The 14,938-nt window shown below is 34.5% G+C and overlaps 1 protein-coding gene across 2 annotated transcripts in view; it reads right to left on the reverse strand.

Moving 5' to 3' along the window:
- LOC145661708 (NAD(P)H pyrophosphatase NUDT13, mitochondrial-like) overlaps positions 1-14,578 on the reverse strand; it is a 33,534-nt gene extending 18,956 nt beyond the window's left edge. The window contains exon 1 of one of the 2 annotated variants that reach the window (XM_081727044.1): positions 14,199-14,578. In XM_081727044.1, coding sequence (XP_081583170.1) covers positions 14,199-14,201 — 3 coding nt within the window. In that variant the 5' untranslated portion in view covers positions 14,202-14,578. The remainder of the gene's footprint in view (positions 1-14,198) is intronic. The other variant, XM_081727041.1, reaches the window with a different exon arrangement.
- Between the last annotated feature and the right edge of the window lie 360 nt (positions 14,579-14,938).

Genomic DNA, 14,938 nt, shown 5'->3' on the forward strand with positions numbered 1-14,938 from the left:
ACTATTCATCACTCCGTTGATCGTGTGCCACTTGGCCCGCCGTAATCCTTTATGGGCTGTAGCACCGGATGTTTAGCACTAGATAAACCAGATAATTAGCAAAAACACGGAATAAGTAGAATGGACCGTTTTCTGCTCTTCTGTTGGTTGAAGCTCTAGTAAGAAATCCACATGTAACATATCTACATAGTTACTTCATAGCATTGGCACAGAAATAATAGGATTGGGATGGCCTTTTTTATTATTATTTATTTATTTATTCAAATGATGAAATGAACTGGATTGTGGCAGCGACCAAGCTACAATATGTGTTACGAAATTGACACATGTGTGAAGGTTTTTTTTTTCTTTTTTTTCCGCCATTACGGTCTTAGCAATTAATAGGAAGCTCCACGTGGATACATTCAAAGTCAACTACTATCTTAGGTAGTCTGTAAAATGACAAAAGTAGTACTTAAATTGTAAATTACGACGAAAATCTGAACGTGTTTCGCAGACTGCTGCACAAACCTTATTCTTATATATATGTACGTAAATCCTTCCGACATAGCAATTACTAATCCCGCCATGATGTTTCTCTGGCTACACCACTGTTTATTCTAACAACATTTAACGATTTAATATGTATACCATGCCACACTCACTCACATAATAAATTCTACATTGTTTGTTTAAAAAGAATTAATACTTTTGGTGCACGTGGTCCCGGGTTCGATTCTCGATTGGAGTGTGCTTAAATTTGAATGCATAACGGTGGTTCGGATTCTACCTTAAACTCAGCCTCGGTAAAAGGGACGCTGAACTTCAGTAACCAAAGAAACGAACGATGAACACCAGAGAAGCACTGTCTTTAAGCATTAGAATAGAAAAACAGAAAATTTCGGAGTAGTCTTTATCTATAGTAAGAGAAAAGAAAATAGTTGTAAATGATGACAATGACGCTATCTTCGTATATAGATCACATTTTAACATTGTAAAAAAAAAAAAAAAAATCCACTTACACGTAAAAACCGATTAAACCAACATGTTATTTTAAGTTGAGGAAGTTTTTTTTTTTTTTTTTTAAAAAAAAACGAGTTTTCAAATTCTGCAGAGGACAAGGCGGAGGAAAAGACCAAAATTCAAAATCAACCATCAACATGGAAAAACACCTTATAAATTTGCATATGATTATACCTTTGACCTAGCAAGTTTTATATACCGATACTGACCAATACAATGGAAATACCTGAAGAAAGTGTGGATCATATGCTTTAAAAGCGTCCGCCGTATATAAGCACAACCCGTGGTTTGAAATAATTTGAACGTTGATTTATAAGACCATATTATAAGTTTCCAGTCATCAGCAATTCATGTTGCATGTTTGCCCGTCCAACCTGGCCTTGTATATCTATGTCATGTAACTTGTGGCGGACATGATTGTCGACACAGGCTGTGGGAGGTGCTGCTTCATTTCCTCCGTCCCTTGTACCGTAAAATCGCACGACTGTTTTGAGTAACTACATGCTTCAATGCTCAACGGGGCCTGTCACTGACCTTAAGGTTTTCTTCCGAGCAATGTTCCGCTTCGCTGACATAGTTTTGATTTTCTTTTTTTTTTTTTAAGTTTAACGTCTGAGTTTATGCCCTTTAGGCTAAAGTAGACGGATGATTGATGAAAGTGCAAGATAGTGAAATTAAATTTTGATTTCCCACCGGGAACCGACGACGTGTATCAAAGATACACGGGCTAGCCACTAGACCAGCGGGTAACACTGCTCATGAGGTTTAGCCGTTAAGTTTTGTGGGCTGTCATTACTGTAGCTCACGGCATACCAACACCCTTGCCACTTTCATCACTCTTGAAATACATAAAAGAGCGGTAACAATTTGCTTTCTATGAAAACTAGAAAGGTTGCCATCTTACACTATCACCGACTACTGAATTCATGCAGACTACTCTTTCACTGATCCCCATGTAGTATGGAGTTTGTGCAAATAAACCGCCATTAACAGTCTAGCGCTGCAGTCACGACCTGACTGTTATCAACTCAGACGTCTAACGTATTTTTAAGCATTTATTTCGAAGTTAGTAGTCTGCCTAGCTTTCGACAAAAAGCGTAATAACAGCAACGAAAATGTAAAAACCATCAATTTTTAGGACCGCTCCAAAAGGAAAATGAAATGAAATCTTTGAGTTTTACGTCCCACGATTATGCCGGTTAGGCTAATGGAGACGGTGATGATGAGTAATGAATGAAATGGTGGAATGAAGAAAGTGGGAGGAAACGGGAGAACCCAAAGAAAACCCACGCACACGGTGTTTGTCCACCACAAAGTTCACTTGGCGGGGGCTGGGATCGAACCCGGGACCCCAAGCACCAGAGGCGAACGCTCTACCACTGAGCCACCGCGGCCCCCGCTCCAAAAGGGGTATAACAAAGTAAGGTAGGATTGGTGTAATGTACATACATTAGGGTATGCAAATATATTAAAATCATGCTATGCATATAATTATTTTGCTTCAAATTTACATATTTTACATATATTTTTCGTATAATAATTTGCATCTAGGATAGGATAAGTAAATGATTAGTTGTGGGAGTAATTGTGTATAGTTTATTTCATTTTTTGTGTTTATGATTATTATTATTATTATTATTATTATTATGTGTGTTATGTAATATGCCATGGGAAGGAATAAATCAAGGCAGGAGATTAATTAAACACATCAATTTGGAATATAAAACGTGAACAGAAGGCAATGCTTTGAGAAATCTTAGAAAGATGAACATATATCGCACGAACCCAGCACAGAAAAAAAAGAGAAAAATTGGGAGATTGTCTCAAGGCAAAGAACACCCAAGAGTTAGATGCAGCTGGTGCATAGTTGCTAACTCAATTTTTCAGAAAGAAGAGAATATGGCTGAATCTTCAGTATTCATAAACCTGTGGAAGATATATATGAAAAAAATTCTATGGTCAGATACAGTGTGATCTGGAGACACCAAGTCGAGTGCAGCCATTGTTTAAGTTTGCTTGTTGGAGTTCGTAAGTACATGTGAGGTTTCGGTTACAAAGAGGTGTGATAATTTTGGAAGTTGACCAGAAGTAACACATTTTGAGCATATAGCGTCGCTTCCAACGGAAATTCCGCCAGCCCGAGTCCAACCTGGAATTTCGCAGCTCCCCTCACCTCACCGGAGCAAAACCGAGGAACTGAGCATTCGATGTAGAATCCTTCACCCCTGTAGATAATTTTACTTCCACAAGTAATTCTTTCAATTTTGTACAGATTTTCTTGGTATTTCGTTATTGTAGAATATAAGTTAGATTAGTCGCTGTAGGGTGTTATTTTTGTATCGTATCAAGAAAGGTTTATTTCAGTACAGGACGACAAGTCCGGCAGTAATCCATGAAGGGAATGCATGATAGATGTAAGATGTAAACATCGCTATCATAGCAGGCGACGTCCTGAAGAGAAAAACTGCACCGACGATTGAGAAAATGTAAAATTTCTATGTTTTTAGGATATGACAGCATGTCATACTTTCAAGTAAGCTGTCTTAGTTTATATAGGTGTTTATTCTAATGTATGGTATGTTGACAAACAATTCTATTTGCCAAAAACAATGCAAATATGACAACTCCAGTATAGCAACCCCTCCCACAGGTGAGCGGTCGCAGAGGAATCCCGCTAGACGACAGCACAATCGGGACTGCAATATGAGCAACGGGTTCTCTCAGCCGGAAAACACATAGTTTTTGTGAGAAAACATAGAATACATGTTTAATAAGAACGTCATAAATGTAGTGCTACGTGTCATTTGAAAGCTGGACATTTCAGTTATCCAGTGGAAACATCAGTTTGTGATTATCTATCAACAATTTTAAATGATTAAGATGAGAAACAGTGAAAGTGCAAATTAAGGTCAGAGGGGACAATGACCTCTGTAGGCAACCCTTTTCATCCCCGCTTCACCCCCGTCATAAGATTCGCAAAAGCTGGAAAGCGAGCCCAGCCTTATGAGTAGAAGGTGGGTTTGATAAAAACAAGGAGGCAGGGGGAAGCAAGGCAATTCGTGTCTTGTCATCAGAAGATTGATTGATTGATTTTGAGTTTTACGTCCCGTTCAGCAGCGAGGCTATATAAGACGTGGACCTACTGATTAACGTGGAATCCGAACCACATGAGCTCCCGCCGGGAATCGAACCCGGGTCTCCAGCGCCAAAGGCGCGTCCGCTAACCGCTTAGCCACGGAGGAGCTCTTGTCATCAGAAGAGAGGTATCACTCTAAGTGCTCTTCACATAGAGAGGAATTCGTGACACTGTTATAGTAGCGGACAGTGCTAGCTACGAACATTGAAGTTTATCCTAGTAAGCACTTATATTAGCGATGTGCGCGAACATTTTGTAAATATATAAACTATAACCATATATATCCAATACCGTATTTACCCTAGTTATTATATTCAGTGCAGAAATATATATATATATATATATATATATATATATATTGACAACATAATACTGTGCTTGTGCCTATTAAGCCAGGGATGTAAACTAAGTGCACAGTAATTGTTGCTTCTACTCACTATCCAAAGTAAGTAGGAAACTAGAAACTTCTTCTATCTCCACCAACCTAAGAAACTTAGGATTTTATTTTAAATGACATACGAAAGTGAGATAATTAAAACATGGTAATTTTAATCTTTAGAGAACTCATTTATTCACTTATTGTTTCATAGTAGAGTTTTTAGTAGTAGGATGTTTGTCTGTGTTATTAAGTAAAATAGTCAATTCGCGTTGCATAGAACTATCTATGAATTGGTCAAAGAATGAATATCAGAGATGTTATTCTAGCATACCTTTGATAAACGAGGTTTGAACTGCAGACTTCGAAGTTCGTCGCCCAGTGGATGGATGTCCACTGGAACGTGGTTCGATGTTGATCTCAATAATGGCTCATTGAGACTATTCCAAGAATGAAACTCCTTGGAGACTGTTCTATGGATACTGCTAACGACTGCTCCTCTACGGGTCTCCCAGAACTGATCCCTCGAACTGATCCTAGAGACTCCCTGAGACTGATCCTGATTCCCTCAAACATTAGGTTTTTATCGTCCTTCTCGTGATGACGAATTCTGTTGTTGTTGATTGCTTATTCTGACGTTTCCCATTTCTGAGCCGAAATTGAGCTTATTCACAATTTCTGCATTTTCTTTCCTTGACCAAATTCTGTAGACAGCTTATGTTTGCGATATTTCCACTTTTACCTAATTTCAGTTATGTGTCTGTGTTTACAAAATTTTCACAACGTTTGACATTTATATATTTCATATTTGTTTTGTTATTATTGTGACACTGCAGACTAGTGTCTTTCTTTTTGATGAAACAACAGGCATCAGCAATGCCTACTGATGATATAACATGTCTGCTACTTGATTACAGCATTTTAGAATAATAAACAAAACATTGTCATAATTCTCTCTTTAAACCAATTAATGAAATTAATAATTTTTAAAATCTTTACCTTTTCTATAATTTTGAAGTGTCGTGAAGCGCATACTGCAACACGCCCCTACTTTAAACTAAGGCATCTCCGATGCCGACTAGATCTTTGCAAAAGATCGGCTTTCGGAGAACTCCCTGTATATGAAATTTCAACATTGTTAATTAATGTGAAAATTTTAAAAATAATTATTTTGAAATCGAAAGCCAAATCTTTGTTAAAACATAAAAACAAGAATTAATAATATTCATTTTCATGAATTTTCTTTTTCCAAAAGTTCATTTAGTTTTTTTTTTTTTTCACTTACAAATTCACATCTGTTTGATGACAGCATACTCATCTGCTTGATAACAGCATGTGTCTGCCATCTATTGACAAAACACAACACTATTTGAACTTTGTTCGTTGTCGACACAATAATGAATGTTTCTAACCTAAGTCCTTTCTTAGGAAAATTGAAACAGCTCTATTCATATTCACACTATATATATATACACACACTATAGTATTTGTTTATACACTTTCACTATGGATTTCCATTTAAATTCAGCACAACACTAAAACACAAACATAAACAGCATTCTGTTTTCCGCAACCTTGACACAAATTGATTACCATGGTTGGCAACACAATGTCAATCTCAAGTCAACGCTTTTATGCAAAAATTGTTGAACTCAGCTAAAACTTCATCTCTCTCTCTCCTCCTTCTGCAATTTCCGCTCGACCTTGACTTAATTCACTCTACGTGTAAAGCGTCCTTCTGATACATAATTGTCTACGTGCACTCACTATTACAGTTCTATTGTATGATACAATATCATCCTGATACTGTGATCAACCAATTCATAGTTCAAATGCAAATTATATGAAAATCTCAATATATTACTTTTTTTTTCTTTTCAATGAAGTGTGTAAATTACGTGATGTTTAATTTCGTGTGTGAACGTATTATATATATTACCTTTTTTTTTTTCAACATCCTTTATTGTGTTATAGATCATCTCTACTTTTAATGGTGAGTACTCTACTATTTTATTAATTACTTTATCAAATTTAAACATTATTTATAATACTCTACATGTTACATTTTACAAATATTTTAATTTCTATTATTAATTATGTTCCGTAACCGATTGTCTTTATTTATACCTATTATTAAATTACTTGTTTATCACAATTCACTGCACATAAAACGTATTTACAGATTCGGGGAATTATACTGAAGCAGACTCATATTTCCATGAATCTGGGATCTAGGCCTTTGTTGTTGTCTTGCGGCCTTCCTCGCAAGCCATCATATAAATCCGTTTTATATACAGTTACTTTCTCTATTTATTTACTTCTATTACTACTATTTATTTATTTAACAAAAAAAAAAAAAAATATTTACTTTAAAACTCCCTTCTTCTCCATACTCAAAAATCTTATTTATTTATTTAACTATTAAAATTCGTCAAAATCGGTATAATAATCAACTTAAATCGATATCTCGATATTATATTGATAATAAATAGTACATTAATTGCACTTCATAATTGTCTATTTCTATATCTTGACTCAAACGTCTTTAGTTACTGGCCTTGTAACCCAAAAACTATCTAAGCCATTGTTACATTCAGGTATAATTAATATAATAATAAATCAAACATAATAATTTTGATAATAATTAATCATAATAATCTTAATAATAATTAATAATAATATAATAATACAGTAATGTTAACTAGCGCTAAATAATAATAATTAATTAAATAAATCATTTCTTGCCAAATGGCCTAAACGTTGAAACGAACGCTTTGATCAGTTTATAAACATGATACTATACCTCGTCTCATAGTGTGCTATATCTCTTAAGGGTATCTAAATCGACTGCATATAGCGTAGTCCTATATCCCCTAAAAATCTTATTTAGTAAGCTTATTTCTTTATTATAGCTATCTCTAGAGCTCTATATCTTAACTAGTATTTCTCTTTAATGCTTACTCATATATTTATCTAGCTAGCTTCTTTTTTTTTTTTTTTCATTAACATTACTAAAATATAATAATCATAATTCTGATAATATAATAATCATAATAAAACTTAATACTCATAATAATCATAATAATCAGTAATCATAATAATCATAATAATACTTAATCGTCAAATCCATTGATAATAATAAAATATTTCAAGATTAATTAAAATCTTGCCTTGTCAAATCCATAATATTCTGTTTATTAATCTATATACTATTACATTAGCTATCTATTTCTTTACTTTAATTATTTTCCTTCTCTTTTTCCTCTTTCCAGATCTTTCCATCTCATTTTCTCATTCCTTAATTTAAATGCATGTGATCAGTATAATTTTTTGTACCTTTCCTTATCCTAGGACCTTAACTACTCTAACTTAATTGCTAGATAGCAAGTCTATTTTCTATTCTTAATTTTCTTTAACACTTATGTTCTTAACATCTAACTTATTTCTATTCCTACAATCCAATTACAAAAAACAAAAAAAAATTCAAAATTTTGCTCTTCCTAGTACTCGACTAAATAGGTAAGATTCACTAAAAAAAAAAAATTCACTGCTTTGCGAAACGACAAGTGGGTATCTAAATCCTTTCCGTACCGCCTTAATGTCGCCGAAGACTTATGTGTTCCTACAAATTTTCGTGAGAGGTTTGGCGCACTCCCAGTTCAACGTCACGAAAATGTGATTTCTAACCTACCTAGGTTTTCCTATAAAAAATGTCCTAATTACGTTAAATCTATTTACTATAACTTTTAAACCTAATCACTATACATTTAAATTTCATCGATCCATTTTTTTTTTCATTCTTTCTTGCCTTTATTTACTTATTTACTAATATTTACTACTATATTCTTATTCTTCTATTTTTTTTTTCAGACAGCTACCTAAAAATTATCCTTCATGATCTAGTTATTTAATCATATTTATTAATTTTAAAATTCTTATTACTTCCATACTGTACTATTTACTATGTCTTGAAGACATTTCTGTTTATTTACTTTTATTTTAACTTCTAATGTTTACTTCCTTATTTTAAATTCATTTCATTTTAATCTTACTCAAAATTACTTATTTAAATCTTACTCAAAATTACTTATTTAAATCTTCCTAGAACTACAATAATATACAAATCCTCAACCTTATTATCTATATAATCATAATAATAATTCTTACTGGCTAAACTAAATATAATTCCTATTCTTAAACTACTTATAATTACACTAACGATAAATTTAATTAACTACTTGCGTCTATATATATATATACCCGACTCCTATATTATAAACTTACAACTATAATTAATACTCACTATATACATACTACTAGCTATGCTCTATTTCTAATATTTTCCATAACGCCGCTTCTTTCTTTCCAAGAAAAAATTAGCAAACGCTGCTGTATCCAACATTATCTTTTCCCTAGATACAATTAACTTCGACTTTTTCTCAAGCGAGCTAAAAGTCCCTATCACATCAGCAATTTGAATTGCGTCCGTGCATTCGTATGTCTTTTTGAACTTCTCAAGCCATGTGTTGACCCTAGCCTGGTCGACACATTCCCTAAATATCCCACATATTTGATATGACAGGCCATTTAACTTTAACCCAAAGAACGTAGCGTTCTTCAAGCTTAAAGATACTTCTACAACACCTGATATCACCGACAAGAAATGCCTGCGATACCCTAACTCAATTAGCCTATTCACGTCAAAATCCTTTCTCTGAAAGGTCACCATGTACCACTTTTGATACCTCCACCTTAGACTCTTTTCTTGAATTACTTCCTCTTTCTTGTCAGAATATGTAGGCCCGTACTCACTAAAACTTCTCAAGATACCTAAGTCTAACTTATAATATCTACTGTCCGTAAATATTGTTGCTGGTTTGCCATCATCCTTAAGAACCGGATAATGATCCTTATGATTATTTTCTAATGATAACATGGCTCTACCTTATTTCTACAATTGTCAGTACGGGTGGGTGGTGTGTAATTAATTTTAACTATTACTTACTGGAATACTTAATTTATGGAAAATTACTTCACCTAACGCATGTCCTTACTTAGCGTGCAAGAGGTCTAATTAACTAAGATACTGGGAATCGAACTCCTAAGCATCTGCACCATGACAACATAAAAGACTGATAATCACTATTATTGGGGAGATGGAAATAGCTTAGACCTTTTAGTAACTAACCTACAACGTAGGATTTTTGATGCACAAAATGCGAAAGGTGATATAATTAAACTTGATAATGTTAATCTTTAGAGAACTCATTTATTCACTTATTGTTTCATAGTAGAGTTTTTAGTAGTAGGATGTTTGTCTGTGTTATTAAGTAAAATAGTCAATTCGCGTTGCATAGAACTATCTATGAATTGGTCAAAGAATGAATATCAGAGATGTTATTCTAGCATACCTTTGATAAACGAGGTTTGAACTGCAGACTTCGAAGTTCGTCGCCCAGTGGATGGATGTCCACTGGAACGTGGTTCGATGTTGATCTCAATAATGGCTCATTGAGACTATTCCAAGAATGAAACTCCTTGGAGACTGTTCTATGGATACTGCTAACGACTGCTCCTCTACGGGTCTCCCAGAACTGATCCCTCGAACTGATCCTAGAGACTCCCTGAGACTGATCCTGATTCCCTCAAACATTAAGTTTTTATCGTCCTTCTCGTGATGACGAATTCTGTTGTTGTTGATTGCTTATTCTGACGTTTCCCATTTCTGAGCCGAAATTGTGCTTATTCACAATTTCTGCATTTTCTTTCCTTGACCAAATTCTGTAGACAGCTTATGTTTGCGATATTTCCACTTTTACCTAATTTCAGTTATGTGTCTGTGTTTACAAAATTTTCACAACGTTTGACATTTATATATTTCATATTTGTTTTGTTATTATTGTGACACTGCAGACTAGTGTCTTTCTTTTTGATGAAACAACAGGCATCAGCAATGCCTACTGATGATATAACATGTCTGCTACTTGATTACAGCATTTTAGAATAATAAACAAAACATTGTCATAATTCTCTCTTTAAACCAATTAATGAAATTAATAATTTTTAAAATCTTTACCTTTTCTATAATTTTGAAGTGTCGTGAAGCGCATACTGCAACAATATATATATATATATATATATATATATATATATATATATATATATATCATCTTTCGTTATTAATCCTGCGCAGCGAAACTCGCAACTGTGTGCGTTAGTTAAGTACAGGACAGTGGTGTGCGAACATTGTGAAATATGAGCAGGATATAATAATTTGTTAATCTGATCTCTATAGAAGCAGCAGTGTCGTCTTCCCTTTACTATTAGGATGATGAAGTTAGATAGTCGTTCAATAGCCACCTAACAGGCTGGATCGCGTTATGAAATGAAATCTGTAAGTTTTACGTCCCACAGGCTGGATCGCGTTATGTTAGGCGAAACAACCTGTGCCTAGAACTCGTTCTACTTCAGGCACAAGATCCAGGGAATTGCAAATTGTTCCCTGAATATTCGACCGAAGGCGAACCAGGAGGGGAGCAGAGTATCGTCATGTTTTAAGGGGAAGACAAACATGACCTCCGTGGGACCTACGTTCTGCTAATGGGAAGATATCGGAGCCAACTCCAAGGATCTAGAGGAAGACCAGGAGACACCCAAGACAGGAGAAGAGGAGGACCACCGAAGATGCATCGAATCGTGTACGAACATTTAACATAAAACAAAACAGGCCTTAAAGTGAAAATAAACATTTCGACGAAACAAATCTGAAAATTTCAAAATTTAATAATTTTTTTTCCTTCTTCATTGTAAAGTCACTATGTATAGTGCTTTTGCGTGTGTGTTATTGCACCTCATTAAAAGTTTATCCAATGAATTCCGTTTGCACATCAATCTCCACAGGAAGTCTTACAAGGTATGTGATCAGTGTGATTTTATCATGTCTTTCCTTTCAGCTGTCCTGGAGTTGTCAATGTCCGGTAAAATACGATGCCCCAACACCCAAGTGTTGTTGTGTGAGCGAGAATTAGTATTGTCTCTAATCACCTGGAGGTACACGCAGACCTGTAATTTAGAGTTTCTCTTTTGGTTTGAAATGCTATTCTAAATTATATTCATTCTGTTCAGTGAGATCACTTTATCTTTATAAATTACATATTTTGCTCTACCGACATTTTAATTTAAAAGCTCTACCAACTTAGCTAGTTATTTGCATATATTTTTTCCCAGAACATTAGCATTTCAAGATCTACATATTTAAATTTATTCAAATTTTTATTTAATTTACATAATAATTAATTCATTCTCCTCTGTACGGCCCTTCCCCTTTACATTGGGTCGGAGTAGCTTAGAATTAAGAAAGTTTGGACCGATTTTATTAAAATTAGTAGAATATAATGTCTCGTCTCTGTCTAATGATACCAACTGAAGTGTCTCTATACACCTGCAGTCATGTTCAGAATACAAACGCTCGTTACTTTCCCACAATCCAACCATGCGGTAATCTTGCGCGAAGTAGTTCCCTCCGCTTGCTACATATTTTATGTTTATAACCGCTTATACAAAAATTAAACACAACTTCCGCTCTCATACATATTATTAAGCATATAAACGAGCAAATTATCCATGTTTTCCCAGTAAATTTTTAAAATTTTGCTAGAAACAGATTATCAACTTTGGAACTTAATGTTGCTTTTAACTCCACGGTTTCCATCAAACTGATCATTATCTGCATATTCAAAATAACACCAGAGATGCTCCCGTGAGAGACTATTGAATGCATTTCACCATGTCTCATATAACCTTGATACTAAAAAGGGATGGTAAAATATTCAATAATCAGCCAGTAGAATACAAAAATAGAAAAACATTTAAAGGTCTTTATCTAGCAGTAAACAGAAACAAGTTGAACATTATGACAATGGTGTTTACTTTTGAACATAAATTACATTTTAACACACTCGCCGCAAAGACTGAAAAAAAGAGCAAACCAAATGGACTCTGGAAAAAGTTGTTTCTTTTCAAACCCTGGTATAAACCCAGTCGTCTAAAATTTAACGTTTGTTGTAGTTTGTACAATGTTTAGAAGAAGGGGTCCAACCTTTTTTCCCTAAAAAAAATGTCACAAGTTCGGTAGTTTCTGCGTGCAGGTTTATTTTGGCAAACCACTCGAAATAATTGTTGAAAAAATGCAACTCTTTCGCTAATTTCCTTATTATTGTTCCCTAAAAGATCTGCAGTCGGCGACAGGAAAATATCTCACTCCGCATAGATAAAATTCAAGGAGGCCACCAGAAGTGTTTGTTGAAAAATTACAATTCTTTTGCGATTTGCGTACAAATACTGCTTCCGAATATATGGCATAAAAACTACAGTGCGCAAAACTCAAACCAACCTGTGATAGGGGGCCACTAAAAAACACAAATGCCATCTAACCGAGTCAGATTAGGGGGAAAGTAGTGGGCAGGCGCGTCAGCGATGGTACGTATACGTATAAGCGGGGATAGTGAAAAAAAGTGTGTTCGGGCAATTATACGTTTCAATAGCACTTGTCATGTTTTCATACTAATAACGCTCCACTTGTAAACATAAAATACAGCTTCTGTATACTGTGCAGAAATACACTGCCAGTGGAAAATAGTATCTAATGGAGTCATCTTTCATATGCACTTACTTATTTTATCCGTCGTAAAGTACCTGTAATGATTTTACACTAAATACAGCTGTATTACTTGGTATTTAATTCTGTCCCTTGCAGGAAATTGTTCCTTATAAATATGACTTTTCATGCAAAGTATTCAATTTTACCTCTAAATCTTCAAAATGTGGTGCGCCAAAACTACAACAGCACCAGTTCCTGTTCACATTAAGTTAGTTTAGATCAGGGTAAATGCTTAGCAATGGGGAGGAGGCAACAATAACTAAGACAGAAAACAACGTGCCCAGCGGAGCTCTAACCCGCCTTCACTCGCTAACGCTCGCTCGCCAATACTGTCTGAATTAAATGCTATTAGCCTAACCTACCCGAATGTGGACAGAATATCTCAAAAAAGTTGGATAAAAACCTGGCCCCCGAAAACATTTACCCCCTTTTTTTAGTATGTTTAGTGCAAGGGGTCCAGAAGCACATAAAAAACAAAATTTACAGAAGAAATGAGTGATGCAAGTACTTAGAGGTAACATAACGTAACCAAATCTAAGCTAACCCAACATAAACTAACGTAATATTAGTACAAATAAACGAAATTCTATCATTTTTTGGAAAATTATGCGGGACTCCTACACTAATATAACATAAACTAGGGTTAAGTTTACAGTTACCCCTCCACTTTTTATAAAGATCAGGAAAATGTACAGGAGAAATGAGGAAAGGAATGATAATTTGAAGTTTTTACTTGATGTTTAGCAATGCAAGTTCGGCTAAACTAACCTAACGTAACCTAAACTAGCCTAACCTAACTTAAACTAACCAACTCTACCCTAAACTAACCGAATGTGAACAGAAATTACCAAAATAGTAACATTTTTAGAGAAAAGAGCTGGACCCCTTCTGCTAAACATTACCTTTAATTTTTTCGAGTGTAGTAAAAATATTTTATGGTGATATGACAGTAGAATTTAAAACGGAATAACTATATTAAAATTGCGAAGTTGCTTCCTTTACTTATCGTTTTATAATTTACTTACCATTCATGCCTTTCCACAATATTGTATTTCCTCCGGTATTTCTATCTGTATTAAGTAAAACTGTCCTTAACTGTCTTGAAAACAACATATATTCTCCATTTACGTAATGGTCTTCTGTAAATGAACCGAATTCCTTCAATGTTTGCATTGCTTTGAAACGCTGGACATCTGAATATTGCCTATCCATTTTGAACATGAAATATTTTTCTATTTGTTTGGCTATTAACAGTTTGTTCTTTAAAATAAAGCTACAGTAAGAATTTGCCATTATCTTTTAAATGTTTATTCACTGGGTAAAAACACTTGCAAATTTCTTCAATTATATTTGCCTTGTACTTTGTTCTTCGCACCACTGTTGCCAACAGGTGTCTTCAAAAAATAGCTAAATGACGCACAGAATCTAGCTAAATATGACAAACTTCCTTTGTTATAGCTGAAGGACGTGGGTGAATAAGTATAGTCACTGGTGTTATTCAACCGGTTCGCTAGAACCTGTTGTTAAAATATTTCGAATTCGCAGAACCGTTTGTTATACCAAGTCATAAACTCACATGCACACACACAAAACTGGAAGAGAGAGCTTATTGGATACAAATTTTTCACAGCCAAAAACAATTGACCTATTTCAAGAACTTTACTTTGCTCTGTACATACCAGAAGGTTAATGGCGGAATGGGGAAACGGGAAATTTTATTTTAGGTGTCTTTGTTTTCAGAAATTCTTGCAGCTATAAACATATG

The sequence above is a fragment of the Thermobia domestica genome, chromosome 1 (assembly GCF_964235325.1).
Source record: "Thermobia domestica chromosome 1, izTheDome1.hap1.1, whole genome shotgun sequence".
Classification (NCBI taxonomy): Eukaryota; Metazoa; Arthropoda; class Insecta; order Zygentoma; family Lepismatidae; genus Thermobia; species Thermobia domestica.